Genomic DNA, 15764 nt, shown 5'->3' with positions numbered 1-15764 from the left:
TGGCCAATTGGCCGAGAGTTCTCTTAATGAAATAATGAGCAGGAATCAATTTCCAGACGCCACACGTACTACACTTGTACGTACAATACAAATTAAATTGCCGGCCGGCATTTTATATTAAAACAAATTGGAATCCATGGATTTACCAGCGCCCAAGCGCCTGCTTGACTGGCTGCCACTGCCACTGTAATCGACCTTGAACAATTTTATTTAATTACAAACAATTAGGTCGGCGCACAGGCGCGCAACGCCAAAAACGATAAGCGACGCCCACTACAATGCCACGGCCGACTGCAGCAATTAATTTATTAAATTTTAGCACACATAAAGATTGACAAGCTCATTCATAAATTCAAATTTCAATTCCAATTGAATTTCCAATGCAATCCTGTGCCTATCGATCGCCGAGCGGCTTAAAGCTTATAAAAAAACCATATGGTAGCACCGCCCATACTAAGCCGCGCTTTACGGCCAGATTCAAAAGTATTAATACAATGAGGATCGGTTTCAATAAACCCATAAATTGGTCTCTGGAAATGATCAGCCGCGATCATCTCCCACTCTGGCCCCCACTCCTGCCCCGTTTTGACTGCATTAAATGGCGCCTTTGCCTTAAATAAGTCACAATTGTCGGCAATTAATTTGAATTACGCGTACTGTGTTGCGATTTTTGTGAATCGACAAGACCCAGAGCCAATTACATGGCCCAGGCCGAAGCCCAAGCGGTTGACATCTTCAGTTATCTCTGGTCTCGCCTCGCGCTCTATACGAGTACGAATACTCGTATGTGTTATGGCGATAGCAATTGTCCGATTGTGATTGGCTTTAATTTATTGGCGTCTTTGCTCACTTTCACTTTGATTGCATTAAGCTTTTTGTGGGCTAATTGGTGGGGGCGACGTTAAGTGGGTGTGGCAGGGGGAAAGCTCCATACGAGAGGAGGAGGAGTTCAGAAGGATTAGATAAAGATGTGTATTACAGATAATAATATCAATCGATTAGACCAGAAGACCATTACTTCTTTACCTTATATGGCGATATTCTGATGTTGTACACAATATTCTTAAGGAATTGCAGAGCCCAGACTACAATTCTTTCATTCAAAACTTCTGGTACAGTCAGTCCCAAAAAAATCACATGTAAATGATGGCAGAAAATCATAAAGAAGCACAGAATGGAAAGCAAAATGCATAAAACAATTTGAGTCGACGTTTGTGATCGTCGCTCGTCGTCTGGGTCAGATGTCAGATACGTCTCACCATCCCCATTCCCCCCGTCGCGACGGTGGTATCATCATCATGTAAAGGGGGTAAGTAGTAAGTAAAGTACCAGGCAAGTGTGGACCCGGACCCGGACCCCAAAGTGCCATGTAGAATTAACGAAACAAAAAAAAAAAACCAGAAACACTATACATCTTCAGAGCCAGAGCCAGAGCCAAAGCAGACACGGGTTCCAGTCCGAGACCGAGACCGAATCCGAGTCCGAGTCCGAGTCCGAGTCGACTTGCAGACATTGTCTCGGCTGTGGACTTGTGGGCAGTAGATTTCGAAATTCTGTATTTCTTTTTGTTTCTTCTGCCTGAAAGAGCGAGAACAGTACAAATAGCGCGCCAGCAGTGGCAGAAATGGAACTAAAATACAAAAACTATTTGATATTTTATGCGGGATTTTAAATTGATCTTAACGAAGCTTAATTGGTTGCTCTGGTATTGGTGGGATGCCTACTGCTCCCGCTGGACTCTGACACGATCTTGTGCATGTCCGTGCTTGCCTGTGTGCGTGTCTGAGCTTGAGAGCCCGCCATATTGGAATTCTGTTGTGGCCGGAGGCTACCGAGCAGCAGCAGCAGCAGCAGAGATCACAATCGCCGAACCAAACCAAAACGAATGGGCAGGGAAAAACATTGGATACATGTACTATACTATATATGTATGTACATATGTATGTATGTAGATATAGAAATGCATAACAAAAAGTCGTGACTGTCTCCGTTCATATCGTAATACAATGGTGATAATGTCGCCACTGAGAATGGGATGGGATGAGAATATGTTTTTTCGCTGGGGAATAGACTGGAGGATGGACTGTCAGCTTTTGCTGGTGATGATGATGGGTCTGAGTATCTGTCTCTCTGGCTCTGTGTGTGTATTTTCTTAATGGTTATGGACAAAATATGAAAAAATATATTCAACAAAAGCTTAGGCGCTCACTTTGCTTGAACAGCGACAACTGTACCAAGTACTGCTTGTATTTTCCATAGATGAAGCTGAAAGAAAACATATATGAAATACAGAGGTTTAAAGTCGTCTTAAAAGGGGCTCTAGGTTGGCATCCTAATGAGTCTCATGAAATACAAGATATATCTCATCAAGATCATTCAGATCCCTCAAATCCTCTCCCCATCTACGTACCTTTTTGTTCGGATTACCTTGATTATAGATTTCAACCACTTTCAGTTCAAGAGTCAATCGTAATTAACTTTTGATCTTATCCAAGATGCCATCATCATCGTTTGACTTCTTTGCTCTGCGGGATCAAGACATCCCATCCCAAACCCCCCCCGCATGTCCTTGCAGCCACTCAATCCTCAAGCCCACATAATTGGCGCACTGGCTAATGCAAAATATTGTCTGATTATTCACACGCAACAAGAGTTCCCCACCCCGCCCGACCCTACCCATCGCATGCCACACATCCCTCCCGTTCTGACAGGGACGGAACGGGACTTGGACTGGGTCGCGACCCACAGCATGGGGTGTACAATATTTATTTGTTTTCATCTTGCGCTCCGCTCTGATCGCGTGCCCTAAGTCCATTCTCTCTCATGCCTCCTCATGGTTCCGTTTCCGTTGCGTTGCCCGCATTTTCAAGACCTGCAAATCGACAAAAAGTATCGAATTGTTCGGCTTCGGGCTCGGTTTCTGGCACTGTGAGAGAGAGATTTTTGTGTAGTTTCTGTTTGGAATTCGATGGGTTTTCTTCGTTATGATGGGAAAAAATTTGCTGATCCTTCAACCGGGGGGATCATGGGAAGCAAGGAAGTCCTGTTGCCAAGATCTATGCGGGTTTTGTCCGATGGGTGGATTTCAGCATTTTATTGGGACACCAGTAAGACTATGGGATTTTTTGAAGCGGTTTCTGAAAGTGGATTACCTTTGATAAAGATTATTTAAAGTTTTTTTTCTAAAATCATATTTATGCATAATTTTTGTATGGATCGTAAATTTGTTGAGAGTTTCCAAGAGTTAAAGCATTTTAAGAGATCTTTCTAAGATCTTTCTTCTTCTGTTCCTCATAAGATCCCTAGTTTTCTACCTTCATATCCATGTATCAATATACCCCACATTTATCCTCCACCCTCTTTCTCCTGTGCCTGCCTGCCCACATGATTCAGACTTCTTCCCTCTGTCCCATGCAAATTCCCCGTGAAATCTTTACCTCTAGCCAAATGACCCATAACTTAGCGCTGACTAAGTTCCCCCGCCCTGACCTCTGGTACCTCTAGCCAAGTACCAGCATCTAGCCAAAAGGTCGCACACGCATAACCAAAAGTGAGCCGGTCCTTCAGAGGGCACAAGAGTGATATTGGCTCTGAGGGTGACACGCGCTCTTGGGAAGAGACGAAGGTCGCGAGCGTGCCAGGCAATGAGGAGAGGATCCTTCACGGGGGTTGCAACGATTCGATGCCTCAGGCTTCGCTTCACCCTCATGAATGCATCTCCAATTGGAATTCTCTCTCTCTCTCTCTTTCTCTGTGTATCCAGCTATGCGCATTCCTTTGCAGAGAGAATGAGGTAATCTGTTGGTTGGAGGGGAAGTTAATTGTTGGCTCAACATGTGTGACCATGTAGGTGGATTGTTGATGGATGAATGACCGACCACAGGGCGATAAAGTTTTAGTTGGAAAGGGAAAATACCTCTCTTATTGGGAAGCTAGCAGCCTATAGAGAGAATTTTCCGTTGTTTTAGGTTCTCTTTTTAGAGTTCCAGATAGTACGAGATAATAATATATAGAATATTCATAATGATTATGGCTTGGAATAAAATAATTTTATTAGATGATAATATAAATCATTTTAAAGAACTCTTTAAACCCTATACTACCCCTTAGAAGTAATATTATAAATATTTCTTTTAGAGTTTCCATATTCTAATGCTATCCCAACGGATTCTTTTTCACCATCCATCATATCCATGAAAAACCTATACAATCCTTAAAGAAACCTTTCTAAGAGCAATAGGTCCTCTGTTCCCACTAAAATGCCTTTCCCAGGACTCATCACCCGTGCCGTCGAAGCTGTCGGAGATCTGCTGGTAGCATTCCGTGGCGGGTCGGGTCGGTCCCAGAAACTGGACACAAGCAGCTCTACCCAGTCCAGAGCAGCAGCAGCAGCAGCAGTAGGAGAAGCAGCAGCAACAGCAGTAGCAGCGGGTGGGAAGAGTAAACCACACCCCAAAACCGAACCAAGCAAAGGCGCAGAAAAGTCACACGCGCCAGCATGAAACGCACTCTGGTGCCCACCGGGACCAGCTCTCTCGCTATCTCGCTCTGGTGGCAGGGGAATGTCGGCCATTGGCGGCACCGGATTGGTCGCTGCCGACGCTGCAGCGGCGCTGCCAGTCGCGCCGGTATAAAAGGGCAATCATCGCCAGTAGCGGACTCAATTAAGGCCAAGACTTGAGCGGTTGACAACACGACCACGGCGACGACCGAGAGAGAGAGGCTCAAGGAGTGTGAAACAAATTTAAAAAAAGTCCAACCAAAGAGAAATGTTTTAGCCAAAAGTTAATTTAACTAAAAAACAAATCAAAGGCAAAGCAGCCATATTTGATTCGATCAAATTCGAAGTTCGAAAATTCGGATTGAAAAAGCTCCTTTAAGCTGAGCTTAATAATAAAACGGATCTCTGTGTCTGTGGCTTTGTGTCCGTGTGTGTGTGTGTGTGTGTGTGAGAAAGTGCATTCGATTCGAGTGAGCAGGATGGAGCATGACAGCTTTGATGATCCGATTTTCGGGGACTTTGGCGGCGGCCCCCTCAATCCCCTGGGGGCCAAGCCCCTTCTGCCCACCTCGACGGCAATGCATCCCGTTATGCTCGGCAGTGTCCACGAGCTGTGTAGCCAGCAGCAGCCACAGCAGCGTCTGCCCGACTGCAACACCATACTGCCAAACGGCGGCGGGGGAGGCGTGAGCGGTGGCGGAGGATCTCCCAACTATGTTCCGAAATTGGATTTTGGCAATAAGATTGGATGCTATTCGCCCAGCCAGAAGTACGAGTACAAGCTGGTGGATCAGCATCAGCAGCACCAGCAGCAGCAACACCATCACCACCAGCACTACGCCGTCACGCCACCGCCCAGCCACAATGGCATCCTGCATCACAAGCAGCAGACATCCTCAAACCAACATCAGCAGCAGCTGGTGGGGATCATGGACTACCATCCGCTGAACGGAAAGCTCGACTACTCGCCCAAGGACCAGTACGAACCGCAGTCCCAGCAGCATCCCCAACTGCAGCATCTGTACGGCGGTAGTCCGCATCACCACTTGGACCACTTGGAGCACTCCGATGGCTTGATCCAGGACTCCAGTCCAGTGCTAATCAACGGCGGTCCTGGTTCGGCCGGAGGCAAGCTCAAGAAGCCCGACGAAATGTGCGGCCAGATGCAGGATGCGGGTGGTTCGGGCGTTACACCACCAGCTACCTCCTCGTCGGGCATCAGCAATGGCGGGACGCCCAATGGAAGTGCAAATGTCTCTGCTGGGGGCCAGGGCGCCTCGGTCACAGTTGTGGGCGCTGCTGGAGGTGTTGCTGCCGCCGCGCCCAAGAAGGACGGCGGAAACAGCAGCAGCAAAAAGAAGGGCGATCCCAATGGCATCAAGAAGAAGAAAACGAGGTAAGCATCCCCCATCCATTCTCTCTGATATCCTGCAATTCCAATTAATTTAACGACGGGAAATCAATGATGTTATGTGGCCCCCTGATAATAATTTTCACTATTTATGGGCCAGAGCCACGGGGCGTATGCGTAATGGTAGATAAAAAACTAAAAGGGAAATAAGCAGGAGACAATCTTTGGGGGGTTAATTATAGCAAATGTGTTCCTGATGTGTAAGGAACTCTTTAAAAAGAGACCAAACTTCTAAGTATTCAAATCTTCAAGCTTCCTTGAACTCTAATTGATTCATAGATCTTCGTTAGATTATCCTTTAGTACAATCTGCTATATATCCCTACTTTCTCGTCGCATTTGCCTCAAGACTATATCTAATCCGTAGATTTTTGTCCTCTATTCGATTGCAGAACCACGTTCACAGCCTATCAATTAGAGGAACTAGAACGCGCCTTTGAGCGTGCCCCCTATCCGGATGTGTTTGCCCGCGAGGAGCTGGCCATCAAGCTGAATCTGAGCGAGTCCCGGGTGCAGGTGTGGTTTCAGAACCGTCGCGCCAAGTGGCGGAAGCACGAGCCACCACGCAAGACGGGCTACATCAAGACGAGCACTCCGCCGACGGCAACGCTGAACAGCAGCCTGGCTCCACCCTTCACCAGCTATCCGCAGACGACGACCGTGACGCCGCCGGGTAGCATGGACAGCTGGACCAGCTACCAGACACCCTACGAGCTGACACCGCAGTTCAGCCTGCTGTCGCCAGCGGCGAGCCCCTATGGCACCTACTCCGGCCAGTACGGCACCTATGTGCACGAGAGCCAGCTCTTTCCCATGCGACACTTTGACTACGGCAGTCCCAGTCGCATGGAAATGGGCGCCACAACTGGCTCCGTGACGGGTGTGTCCGGAGGCGAGGAGGCGACAGGCAATGGTAATGGAAGCTACCAGGCAGCGGAGCTGCAGGCTACGCAACAGCAGATGGCCGACGGAACGCTGGTCACCCTCATTCCTGATCACGCCGATCCGCACCAGCAGCAGCAGCAGCAGCAGGCGCAGCTGAATGGGAAATATCTGAGCGCGGAGCAGGCCAAGTATGTGCATCTGCAGTGCCATCAATCATCGACGGGCCTCGAGCTGAGTCCCGGCTCCAACTGCCATTTGGTGGAGGCTCAGACGCAGCATTACGTGACCACGGGAGCGGGTTCGGGGGCAGGGACAGGCAACGGAAGTGGCAGCAGCGATGACAACGACAGCGGACTGCAGACTGTGATCAAGAGCGAGGAGTCGGCCCAGCAGCAGCAACAGCAGCAGCAGGCACAGAGCTACGTCCTGCCGCCTTTTTTGCACTAAGGGAAATGCTCACACACCGTCGCCTGCAGCAGCACCAGCAGCAACATCGACGCTGGGCTCCGCCCCACCCTCAAAGCGCAGCACGCTTCCGGCGGCCATTTTGAAAGTGTGTGTGTGTGCAGCATTTCTAACTGTAAATTGGGCCCCATTCACACGTGTGGACACCAGAAAATACCATACGAAAAGATACCAAATATTAGTAGACTGAAAAGACCAAAACTCTGGTATTTTTGTGGTTTTCGAAAAGTCCTAGCTAATGTTTTCATATATGCCATAGGTTCCTTTTAGTCTTTAGGTGTCGTCTCGTAAGTTGCAACAACAACAGAATCAACAAGTCTTGCCAAAACTTAATGCAGTTTTTGTTTAGTCGTAAGTGTAGGATTAGTCCCCAGGGGGTGTCCCCGTACCCCCCAGAATGCATTCCAAATGTGCCTTACGGGCGACGGAAGAGCTACAGATAGCTCGTCCGTCCCCAAAAACAAATTTAGCCATAGCCTAGCCCTAAGTTAAACCAAAAACTGTTGTGTAGTTAGACAATAAAATGCTTTTTATATACTACTTTAGCTCATTTGGCTTTACAAAGATTATTACTTACTAATTTATCCATAATCGTACTCGTACCATTTTTGTATATCAAAATTATTACATAAATACGCCTGTATCTTGGCCTAAATTTCTATATTCGTAAGCAATACTTTAAAACATTCCGCAACTGTATATAATAGATCTTAAATAAAGCGTGTTTTGTACCAAAAAAAACCAAGCTAAAACTATAAAACAAAGCATAAGAATACTAGCCACTAAAGGCTTTGTTCTTTAAAAATTGATTAAATAAGAAGAAACAAGTGCTTGATATACGAGATAACAAAATAATACATTGGAAAACTACACAGAGTACCTTTGAAAGAAGGACCCTAAAAGAATATTTCGAATATTGAAAAGATTCATCAAACAAAAAGGTCCCATCGTTATCGTGTCCTTATATGCCACTTTTCAGAACCGCCTGCCAGTCGATGCCCTTGAAGAAGGGATGCCCCTGCAGCTGCTCATAGTCCAGACGCAGCTCCGGACTAAGCTGCAGCAGCTGCTCCAACAAGTCACGGGCATGATCAGAGATGTCCAGAGATTCGCTGGGGTACTGCACACAACCATAGAGTTCTAGTTGGCCAGGATGCGTGGACTTGTAGGGCTAACGAAAGCAAATAGCATTAGGAAGAGATTCACAATGAGGAATGACAATGCTTACCACTCCCAGCAGAAGCTGGTAGAGCACCACACCATAGCTCCACCAGTCGGAGCGGAAACTCAGAGGTCGCTCGGGGGCCACAAAATGATTCGATATGGCCTCCAGGCTTAAAGCCTTGTGCACATAGCTGTCGTCGGAGCTGAGGCCTTCGTTTTGGTAAAAATACGTAAGCAGTAGCTGCCCCTTGGAGCCCAGCAGGATGTTGTTCATGTGCAGATCCCGCAGAATCACACCTTTGCCGTGGAGACTGTGGATGGCTATGGCCAGCTCGCAGGCCCACTGCCGCAGGCACTGCTCGGGAAGGACACGGACATGGACCCCAGCTGCAGCCGCCTTCTGTCGCCTGGGCGTGAGAACGCCGGCCTGCAGATTGCTGAGGGTATGGGAAACCGATTTGAGCAGCTGCTGGGAGCTACGCACTAGATCGCTGACATCGCTGTCGGCGGTGAGGGGCTGCTCCTGCTCCACCTCCTTGTCCGCTGGAAAAAGCTCGCCATAGTTGATGGTCTTGGCTCCCGTGGGAGTGTAGCTCTGCAGATAGTCGTACAGGCGTCCACCCTCGGCCTGCCTCAGCAGCAGGAAGATCTTCTGGTCCGACTGAAAGTAGGCCAACAACTGGGCCATGTAAGGCACCTGCTGCGGCAGGAAAATACTCTGGGTGAGCGAGTGGCTGGCCGGCTTCTCAATGCCCTTCATTATGGCCGCCGGCTGCTGGGGCTCGGTGATGCACTGCACCTGCATCACCCGCTCGTCGAGAACTTGCACCACCTTATACTTGGCCAGCTGGTTCCAGGAGCACTCAAGTTGCGCGACACTCGTGCTGTCTGCCATATCCAAGGACAGCTGGAAGTGCAGTTTCTTGGCGGAGTTGGCCAGGAAGTTGGCGTGTATCTCCTCGGCGCGTGCCAGGTACTTTGATATCTTCGCTTTGGCTATGAACTTGCGTTCTTCGTTCGAGTCGTGCTTGGCCCCGACGAGCAGCAGATCCACGCCGTGCTTGTAGCGCTCATGTGCCTCGGCGTACTCGAGATTCACCTCCGCCTGGACGGCGTGACTGAACTCCAGAGCCGCCTCGTAGATGTAGTCGCTGTCATCGCTCTCGATGGAGGCCATGGGCGTGAGTAGTCGTAGGTAGTCCCGCTTGGCCTGCCCCTCATCCGGCTTTGTCTTTGGCTCTGACTCGGCGTCTGTCTCGGCTTTGGCTTCCTTGGCGTCCGGTTCATCGTTGCAGCTTAGAGACTGCTGCTGCTGCTCTTTATCGCATCGCGGATCCAATGGCAAGATGCCGCCAGCGTTGTGCGGATCATAAGGCAGATCAAGCTTATCGCAAATGTCAGCTATGGCTCCTGCCCCCGGCTCAGTCACGCTGCCAGCTCCTGTTCCACTGCAGCTACAATCAGTGTCCCCAGTGGTCTTGAGTTTCAAAGAGCGCTCCACATAGAGCTTCTTCAAGGGGGAACCGTTCGGCGAGTGCGCCTCACTGAAGAAGTGGGTGAAGGTGCTGCACTTGTAGAGGGCGGGATGCTGAGCCGCAAAATCCAGCAGCTGCAGGATGTATTCCTTGCGACGTTGGATGACAACCGCATCGAAGCGCTTAAAGTAGCTGCTGTCCGTGGGCACGGGCAGCTTGCCGGGTAGCTGGAGACTCTTGTGCCGGCGACTCAGCTCTCGGTGCAGCCGCTTGATCTCGTGAAAGCGCTTCCACACAACCAGACAAGTGAGAGCTTGGGGCACCGACCGTGGGAAAACCTAGTAATGAGAGAGAGGCCGTTAAGCAAAACCACATTTTCTGCCCCCCATTTTCCACACTCACGATCGAGGTAATCTTGTAAATGGTGTATCCTCCTTTGTGCTGCTGCGTGTCCGTTACGGTGAAGCTGTGGATCCAGCCCCCCAGATTGAGACTCATTGTGGCAACTGCTGCGGTTTAGCTGCGTTATGTGATAACCATATTTCCTGTATTATTTATTGTTTTCCCCCCACTTTTTTCCGAATATTTTTACCAGCGGCAGCAGTGTGCAAAACTACCATTTTCTGTCCAGTGTTAACAAGTCGCGGTGCAATTTATCGAAATTATTGCTAAAATATAAACTTATCGAAACCATTCTTAAATGTCGGAAATTTCAAAATTTATTGGATTCGAAGGACATGGAGCCGGGCATGTACCAAGGAGACCCAATATTTCGCAACCAACCCTCCTATAAAGTATTCAACAAATCGTTTGAGCATGTGGACGATACCCTGTACACATGCTTGAATGAAGTCATACCGGAGGTGCTCAGTCAAGAGCTGGAAGGGCCGTCGGAGGTTTTCACATCGTACAGCAACGACTCGGCGCCCAAGGACCCACGCACACAACAGACTGCAAATAAATCCGTACGGGACCACTCAAGACGGTTGCTGCCTTACAAATTTCCCAATCTTAGGGAGAAGTATTCCGCCTTGACAAGCCATCAGCAGACGGCATGTATGAGGGTGCTTCTGGCATGGCAACGCAACGACCCTGTGCCGGAGGACGACTTTGTGGTATGGCGTGTCACGGAGAAGAAACGCCACACGGAGTATCAAATGTTCCAAAAAGATGTACTTGATTATGAAACCAGTCAGAGGGAGCTGCTCTACGCTCCAATGAAGTCGATTGTTCAGGCCTATAGAATATGGCATGAGCTGCGAATGAAACAGCTGCTGAAAGGCGTTCCCAATGACACCTATGTGACGTACTCGGGTTTGCCGCAGCTGGCCCAATGCAACAGCCTCAATCCTCAAACCGCAAGTGTGGAGGAGGTGCAGCTGAAGCGGATTGTGGGCCAGGTAAGGCTGTGGCCGGAGGTGAAGCTAAAGCGAGACGAACTGATGACCCTGAATGTGCGCTTATGTCGCTTTTCTGGCATAGAAACCGTCTACCGAACTATACCGATGCTGGAACAGCCGGATGAAGGCAACATCTTCGTTTTGCCCTTGGAATCGCTCATGATGCTTTTGTCTACCGGTGCATATGTGGATTTGCCCACGGAAATGTTGGTCACTGTCAAGGAAACATATGGGAGTGAGCACAAATGTTTCGAATTTAAGGATCCCTTTCCGGCGCGCAACTGCGGCTGGCACACAAGCGGCTTGCTTTTGACGCAAGCCTATCAGGCGTACAGGGCGCAGTCCGGAGAAGATCAGTGGCTAACGTTTGACCAGAATGGCTCATTTAAAGACGTCCCAGATCTACCTTCATTTAAAGAATTAGCTGTAGATCTGCAAATGGACTATAAACTCCAACCAGTGGACATAGAATCTGCTGCCATAGAGCCTTCTAACTCGAATACTGCCATGATTAGCTGGTGCCTAAGATCCCAGGGTGATGATGATGCCGAACCAAGTGAAGAGTTTCAAATGTATAGCAGCTTATCGCTGGCAGGTGTGAGCGATGCGGAGGGAGCGGAACCGCTCGGCTGCCACTTCATCAAGCTGGAGAACAAACCAGACTGCGGCTGCGAAATTATGTCCAAGTACGAATTGCTCAAGGCTTGGCTGCACTTGAAGCTCCTCAAAGCGGAGATCGGCCATTGCAGTCGCGTATCGCTGCGAGACTTTGAGCCACTGCTCGAGGAGAAGCTGACACTGGTTTCGCTGGAAAAGATGCTGCACGACTACTACAACACGAGCATGCCTCAGTTGCTCTCCCATCTGTGCGAATTTCTTAAGCTATTCAATGCTATCCCACCTGGGGACTATTTGCTGCGAAATTCAGTCAAGTACAAGGACAAGTTTTTACTATGTAAGCCCATCAAGGAGCCCACGCCACCACCACAGAGTTTCAAGCTGCACGAGCTGCTAACGGCCACCGCACCCAGTGATGAGTGCTTTCTCAGCCAAAATAGCTACTTGCCCATCTCGAACACTCTCTGCGGACGGCTGCATGAGGAGCAGCAGCTGCTGCCCTGCGCATTTCCAATAAAGACCTCAGGCATAGCAGTGAAACGTCGAAATAAGGTCCCAGTTGAAGAACCACGACGACAGCCAATAAACCGGAGAGTCGCTGCTCATAGAGAGGCGCAGAGAAAAAAGGCGAAGAAATCACAGAAGATGAGGGCTAAAGCTCGAAAGAAGCAGACTGCAAAAAAAGAGGATGAGAATGAGAAAGAGATGGACAAGTTTATGAGCCTGTAAGGGCACACAAATCTTATTGCACCTTATATGTACAAACATAATAATAAAACTTAAATATAAACCTATTTCCTTGTTTTTTGATATTGGGTTCAATGCGTCGCTTTTGATTCCGTCTCTATAATTAGCTCATCTTCATTAACTTTCATTGGGGCGCAACGTGTCCAAAATATTTCATCATCGGTTTCCGGCAGACTGTCCCAGGGAAATGTGTGCAATGATAAGTCATTGAAGACATTTTGATGCTCGTAGTCATCGTCCAGTGGGGTTTCTGTGCAGTGTTCGACTACTTGATTTATGTGATCTTTCGGGGTCTTTCGTGTCATCGTCAGCATCTCAAAACTATTCGAAACAAGTAGTACGTTTGGCAGAGTATCCCTTGTCCAGTTGCTCCACAGGATGTTGTTCATCAGGGGGTAGGGGCAGTGTGGAAGATAGTAGAGTGTGGGAACGGTCGCCTCGTGCTTGCCTGCACAGTCTTCGGCTATCACACTGCCATCGAACAGCCGCAGCAACTCCTTCTCACTCTCCCTGAACACAGGATCGAAATAAATAGCCTCCTTGATCTGGTAGTGTCGCTGCAAGCTAACAACGAATGCTGCCTGATGCAGGGCGATGTGGGTGCGAGAAAACGGCCCCAGCCCCAGGCAGACGATGCGTTCCAGCGGTCGATTTATGACATCCACCTGTTGCTGCAGCGTCTCCATAGCCAGCATAAAGTAGTCGCTTTGTGACATTTTCGTGCAGAGACGCTCCAGCCGACTAGAATTGGATAGTTTTGGGTTTAGATATACAGAATTTTCAGAGGCCACGAATATAAATTCCCATTCACGCTTACTCCTTAAATTTGTCGACATCCACATCGGGGCAGTCCTTCAAATAGTCAGACTCGGACTTGTGGCGATCCCGCCGCCTCAAACACTTGCGGGCTATCCATTTCTTCCTGGTGACAACTTGGAAATCCTCGCCAGATCCAGACATTTTTTTAAAAAGGTAAATAAATAAATATTTTTACCAGGGCTGCAAAACCATACATAATTTAGGGTTACCGTGGCGTTTTATCGAAAACCTTTCAAACATGCTCCAACAGCTGATTGCCTTTTCTATCCCTTTCTAGCATTCGAATTTCTTGAATTATTTTGAAAATGAACGACCCAAACAAAGCTATCTCGGTAAATTTATCATCTTTGCTCAGCCTGAAGGCTGAATTACTGCGCAAGCAGCATGAGGTGAAGTTGGCCAAGGCGGCCCAGGTATCGGCTGTTGAACACAAGCCCCAAAAAGTCGTCAGCGAGAAGGAGAAGCCTAAGGAGAAGAAGTCGCACAGCTACAATGAAGTGAGCCGCAACGAGGACGCCAGGGTCTATGAGACCGAGGATCATGCGCAGCTGGAGAAGTCTCGGCGCGTTCTGGAGGCGAAGAGCAAGTACTACGATCGAATGAGTCGCAGCGGAGGCAACCTCAACTCTGACGACAATTGTCTGGTCATGTTCAATCGCAAGCGCCAGGAGGAAGACCTAGACGAAGAGCCACAGACTTGTTCTCCGCCCGGGCGAGTGAGCAGCAGTTCAAGCAGCTCCAGCGAAGAGGAGGGCAACGACGATGATGAAGTGGAGTACGTTGATTGTTTGGGCCGCACAAGGAAATGTCTCAGAAGGGTATTGGCAGAGGAGAAGAAACGCGACAAGCAGCTAGCCCAAAGTATGCCTGAGCGCATTGATACAACCAAGGCCAACTGGATGATAGACACCAAGGGCGAACAGAAGGAGGGGGAGGAGGCGGCGGAGGAGGATTTCAACATTAAACCACGCCCTCCGGGCAGCATTTTCAGCGACGACCAGTCCACGGCGACCCACCACGCCGAGCTGCTTCTGAATTGGGAGCGCAAAGAGCAGGAGAATGCCGAAAAACCAGACATTCACTACCAAGATGTCTTCTTCGACGAGGCCCGCACCCACGGTGTCGGCTACTATGCCTTTTCCACAGACGAAGAAGAGCGCGCAAAGCAGCAAAGAGAGCTGGAGGAGGCGCGCAAGGCCACAACTGAGGAGCAGGCTCGACGCGATGAATTGAGAGCCAAGCGGGACAGCATGGTGGCTGGTCGAGTGCTGGCCGCCAAGAACCGCATACGGGCTCGCAATGGTCTGCCGCCCATCAGCAAGGAGGACTACGAACGGGAACTGCAGCAGAAGAAAGACGAATCAGCAGCTGAGGCTGTCGAACGGGAGCGCAAAGCACGTGAAAGGAAAGAGGCCATTGAGAAAGAGAAAGAAGCCGAGGAAGCGGAACGCGCGGAGCTGCGCAAGGAGCATGTTCGCGATTGGGATAAGGAGAAACTGGCGTCGCAAGAGCCGGAGGAAGAGTGGGAATACAAAGCCGAACGTCTGCCCATGTCACAGGAAGAGTGGAACGAAAAACAGCGTGGCGAGCGTAAAGAGGAGTTCGCTCCCCTTCCAGAGCCGCTAAAACGCAGCAACTTCAGCAGCATTCCAGCTCCGCCCCCACTGTGGGAAATCCAAGAACAGGAATTCAGTAATTTCAATTCCAGCAAGAAAGAGCAGCAGTTCCAGCGACGCAATTACACTACCCCCACCGATGACATTGACAATGACACACCTTCCACATCTGCAGGCAGTCGGGGGGCTGCCATACCGCCTCCTCCCGGCCTAAATGATATGGGACCTCCTCCAGCCAAGATACATAGGTCCCAGAACGAGCTAGAACGCTCCATCGAGGCTGGTCTGAAGTTCCTGCGCAATTGCTGTGACAAGGAAGCGATGACCAACAAGGCTACTTGGACAGCCAAGGCGGATTATTAATTTAAGGCATTAGTTTTGTTTATAATTTATTGCTTTGTGTAAAGAATACTTAAGAAAAAAACACAATACATAATATGCGAACGGGACAAGTTGTCTTTGAGCTAAGGTCCAACAAATATCTGTTAAGTATAGATGGGCTACAACAAGAACGAAAGGAACAGTCAAACATATTGCTTTGTTCAAGAAATATCCATCGGCAACTTTGGTTAAAAATAAAATAAATTCCAAAGAAATTGTAAGTCTACCTAATTTGGCCTCGGTTCGTTGGGTTTACTTATACTCATATATCCAATAAAGAGGA

General features: G+C 49.0%; 5 protein-coding genes across 5 annotated transcripts; 3 read left to right on the top strand and 2 right to left on the bottom strand.

Annotated features, from left to right (window-relative positions):
• The first annotated feature begins 4690 nt into the window (after positions 1-4690).
• Positions 4691-7257, top strand: LOC6594184 (retinal homeobox protein Rx). The gene is made up of 2 exons (XM_002019779.2): positions 4691-5897; positions 6304-7257. Exons 1-2 carry the CDS (start codon positions 4981-4983, stop codon positions 7241-7243), a joined length of 1857 nt encoding a protein of 618 aa, XP_002019815.1. The 5' UTR covers positions 4691-4980; the 3' UTR covers positions 7244-7257.
• Positions 7258-8206: 949 nt separating this feature from the next.
• Positions 8207-10469, bottom strand: LOC6594183 (ribosomal protein S6 kinase delta-1). Its single transcript, XM_002019778.2, has 3 exons — positions 10303-10469; positions 8490-10238; positions 8207-8432 (listed from the first exon to the last, which is right to left on the bottom strand). The coding sequence occupies exons 1-3, from the start codon at positions 10396-10398 to the stop codon at positions 8223-8225; spliced, it is 2055 nt and encodes a 684-aa protein (XP_002019814.1). The 5' UTR covers positions 10399-10469; the 3' UTR covers positions 8207-8222.
• Positions 10470-10606: 137 nt separating this feature from the next.
• Positions 10607-12712, top strand: LOC6594182 (little elongation complex subunit 2). The gene has a single exon (XM_002019777.2). The coding sequence runs from the start codon at positions 10638-10640 to the stop codon at positions 12645-12647; it is 2010 nt and encodes a 669-aa protein (XP_002019813.1). The 5' UTR covers positions 10607-10637; the 3' UTR covers positions 12648-12712.
• Positions 12659-13640, bottom strand: LOC6594181 (SRR1-like protein). Its single transcript, XM_002019776.2, has 2 exons — positions 13483-13640; positions 12659-13406 (listed from the first exon to the last, which is right to left on the bottom strand). Exons 1-2 carry the CDS (start codon positions 13623-13625, stop codon positions 12737-12739), a joined length of 813 nt encoding a protein of 270 aa, XP_002019812.1. The 5' UTR covers positions 13626-13640; the 3' UTR covers positions 12659-12736.
• Positions 13641-13789: 149 nt separating this feature from the next.
• LOC6594180 (coiled-coil domain-containing protein 174) lies at positions 13790-15702 on the top strand. Its single transcript, XM_002019775.2, has one exon. The coding sequence runs from the start codon at positions 13790-13792 to the stop codon at positions 15461-15463; it is 1674 nt and encodes a 557-aa protein (XP_002019811.1). The 3' UTR covers positions 15464-15702.
• The last annotated feature ends 62 nt before the right edge of the window (positions 15703-15764 follow it).

Source organism: Drosophila persimilis, unplaced genomic scaffold (assembly GCF_003286085.1).
Source record: "Drosophila persimilis strain 14011-0111.01,24,50 unplaced genomic scaffold, DperRS2 tig00003933-arrow-pilon, whole genome shotgun sequence".
NCBI lineage: Eukaryota > Metazoa > Arthropoda > Insecta > Diptera > Drosophilidae > Drosophila > Drosophila persimilis.
Note: the sequence above shows the minus strand (reverse complement) of the source record. Positions and strands in the feature narration are given on the sequence as shown.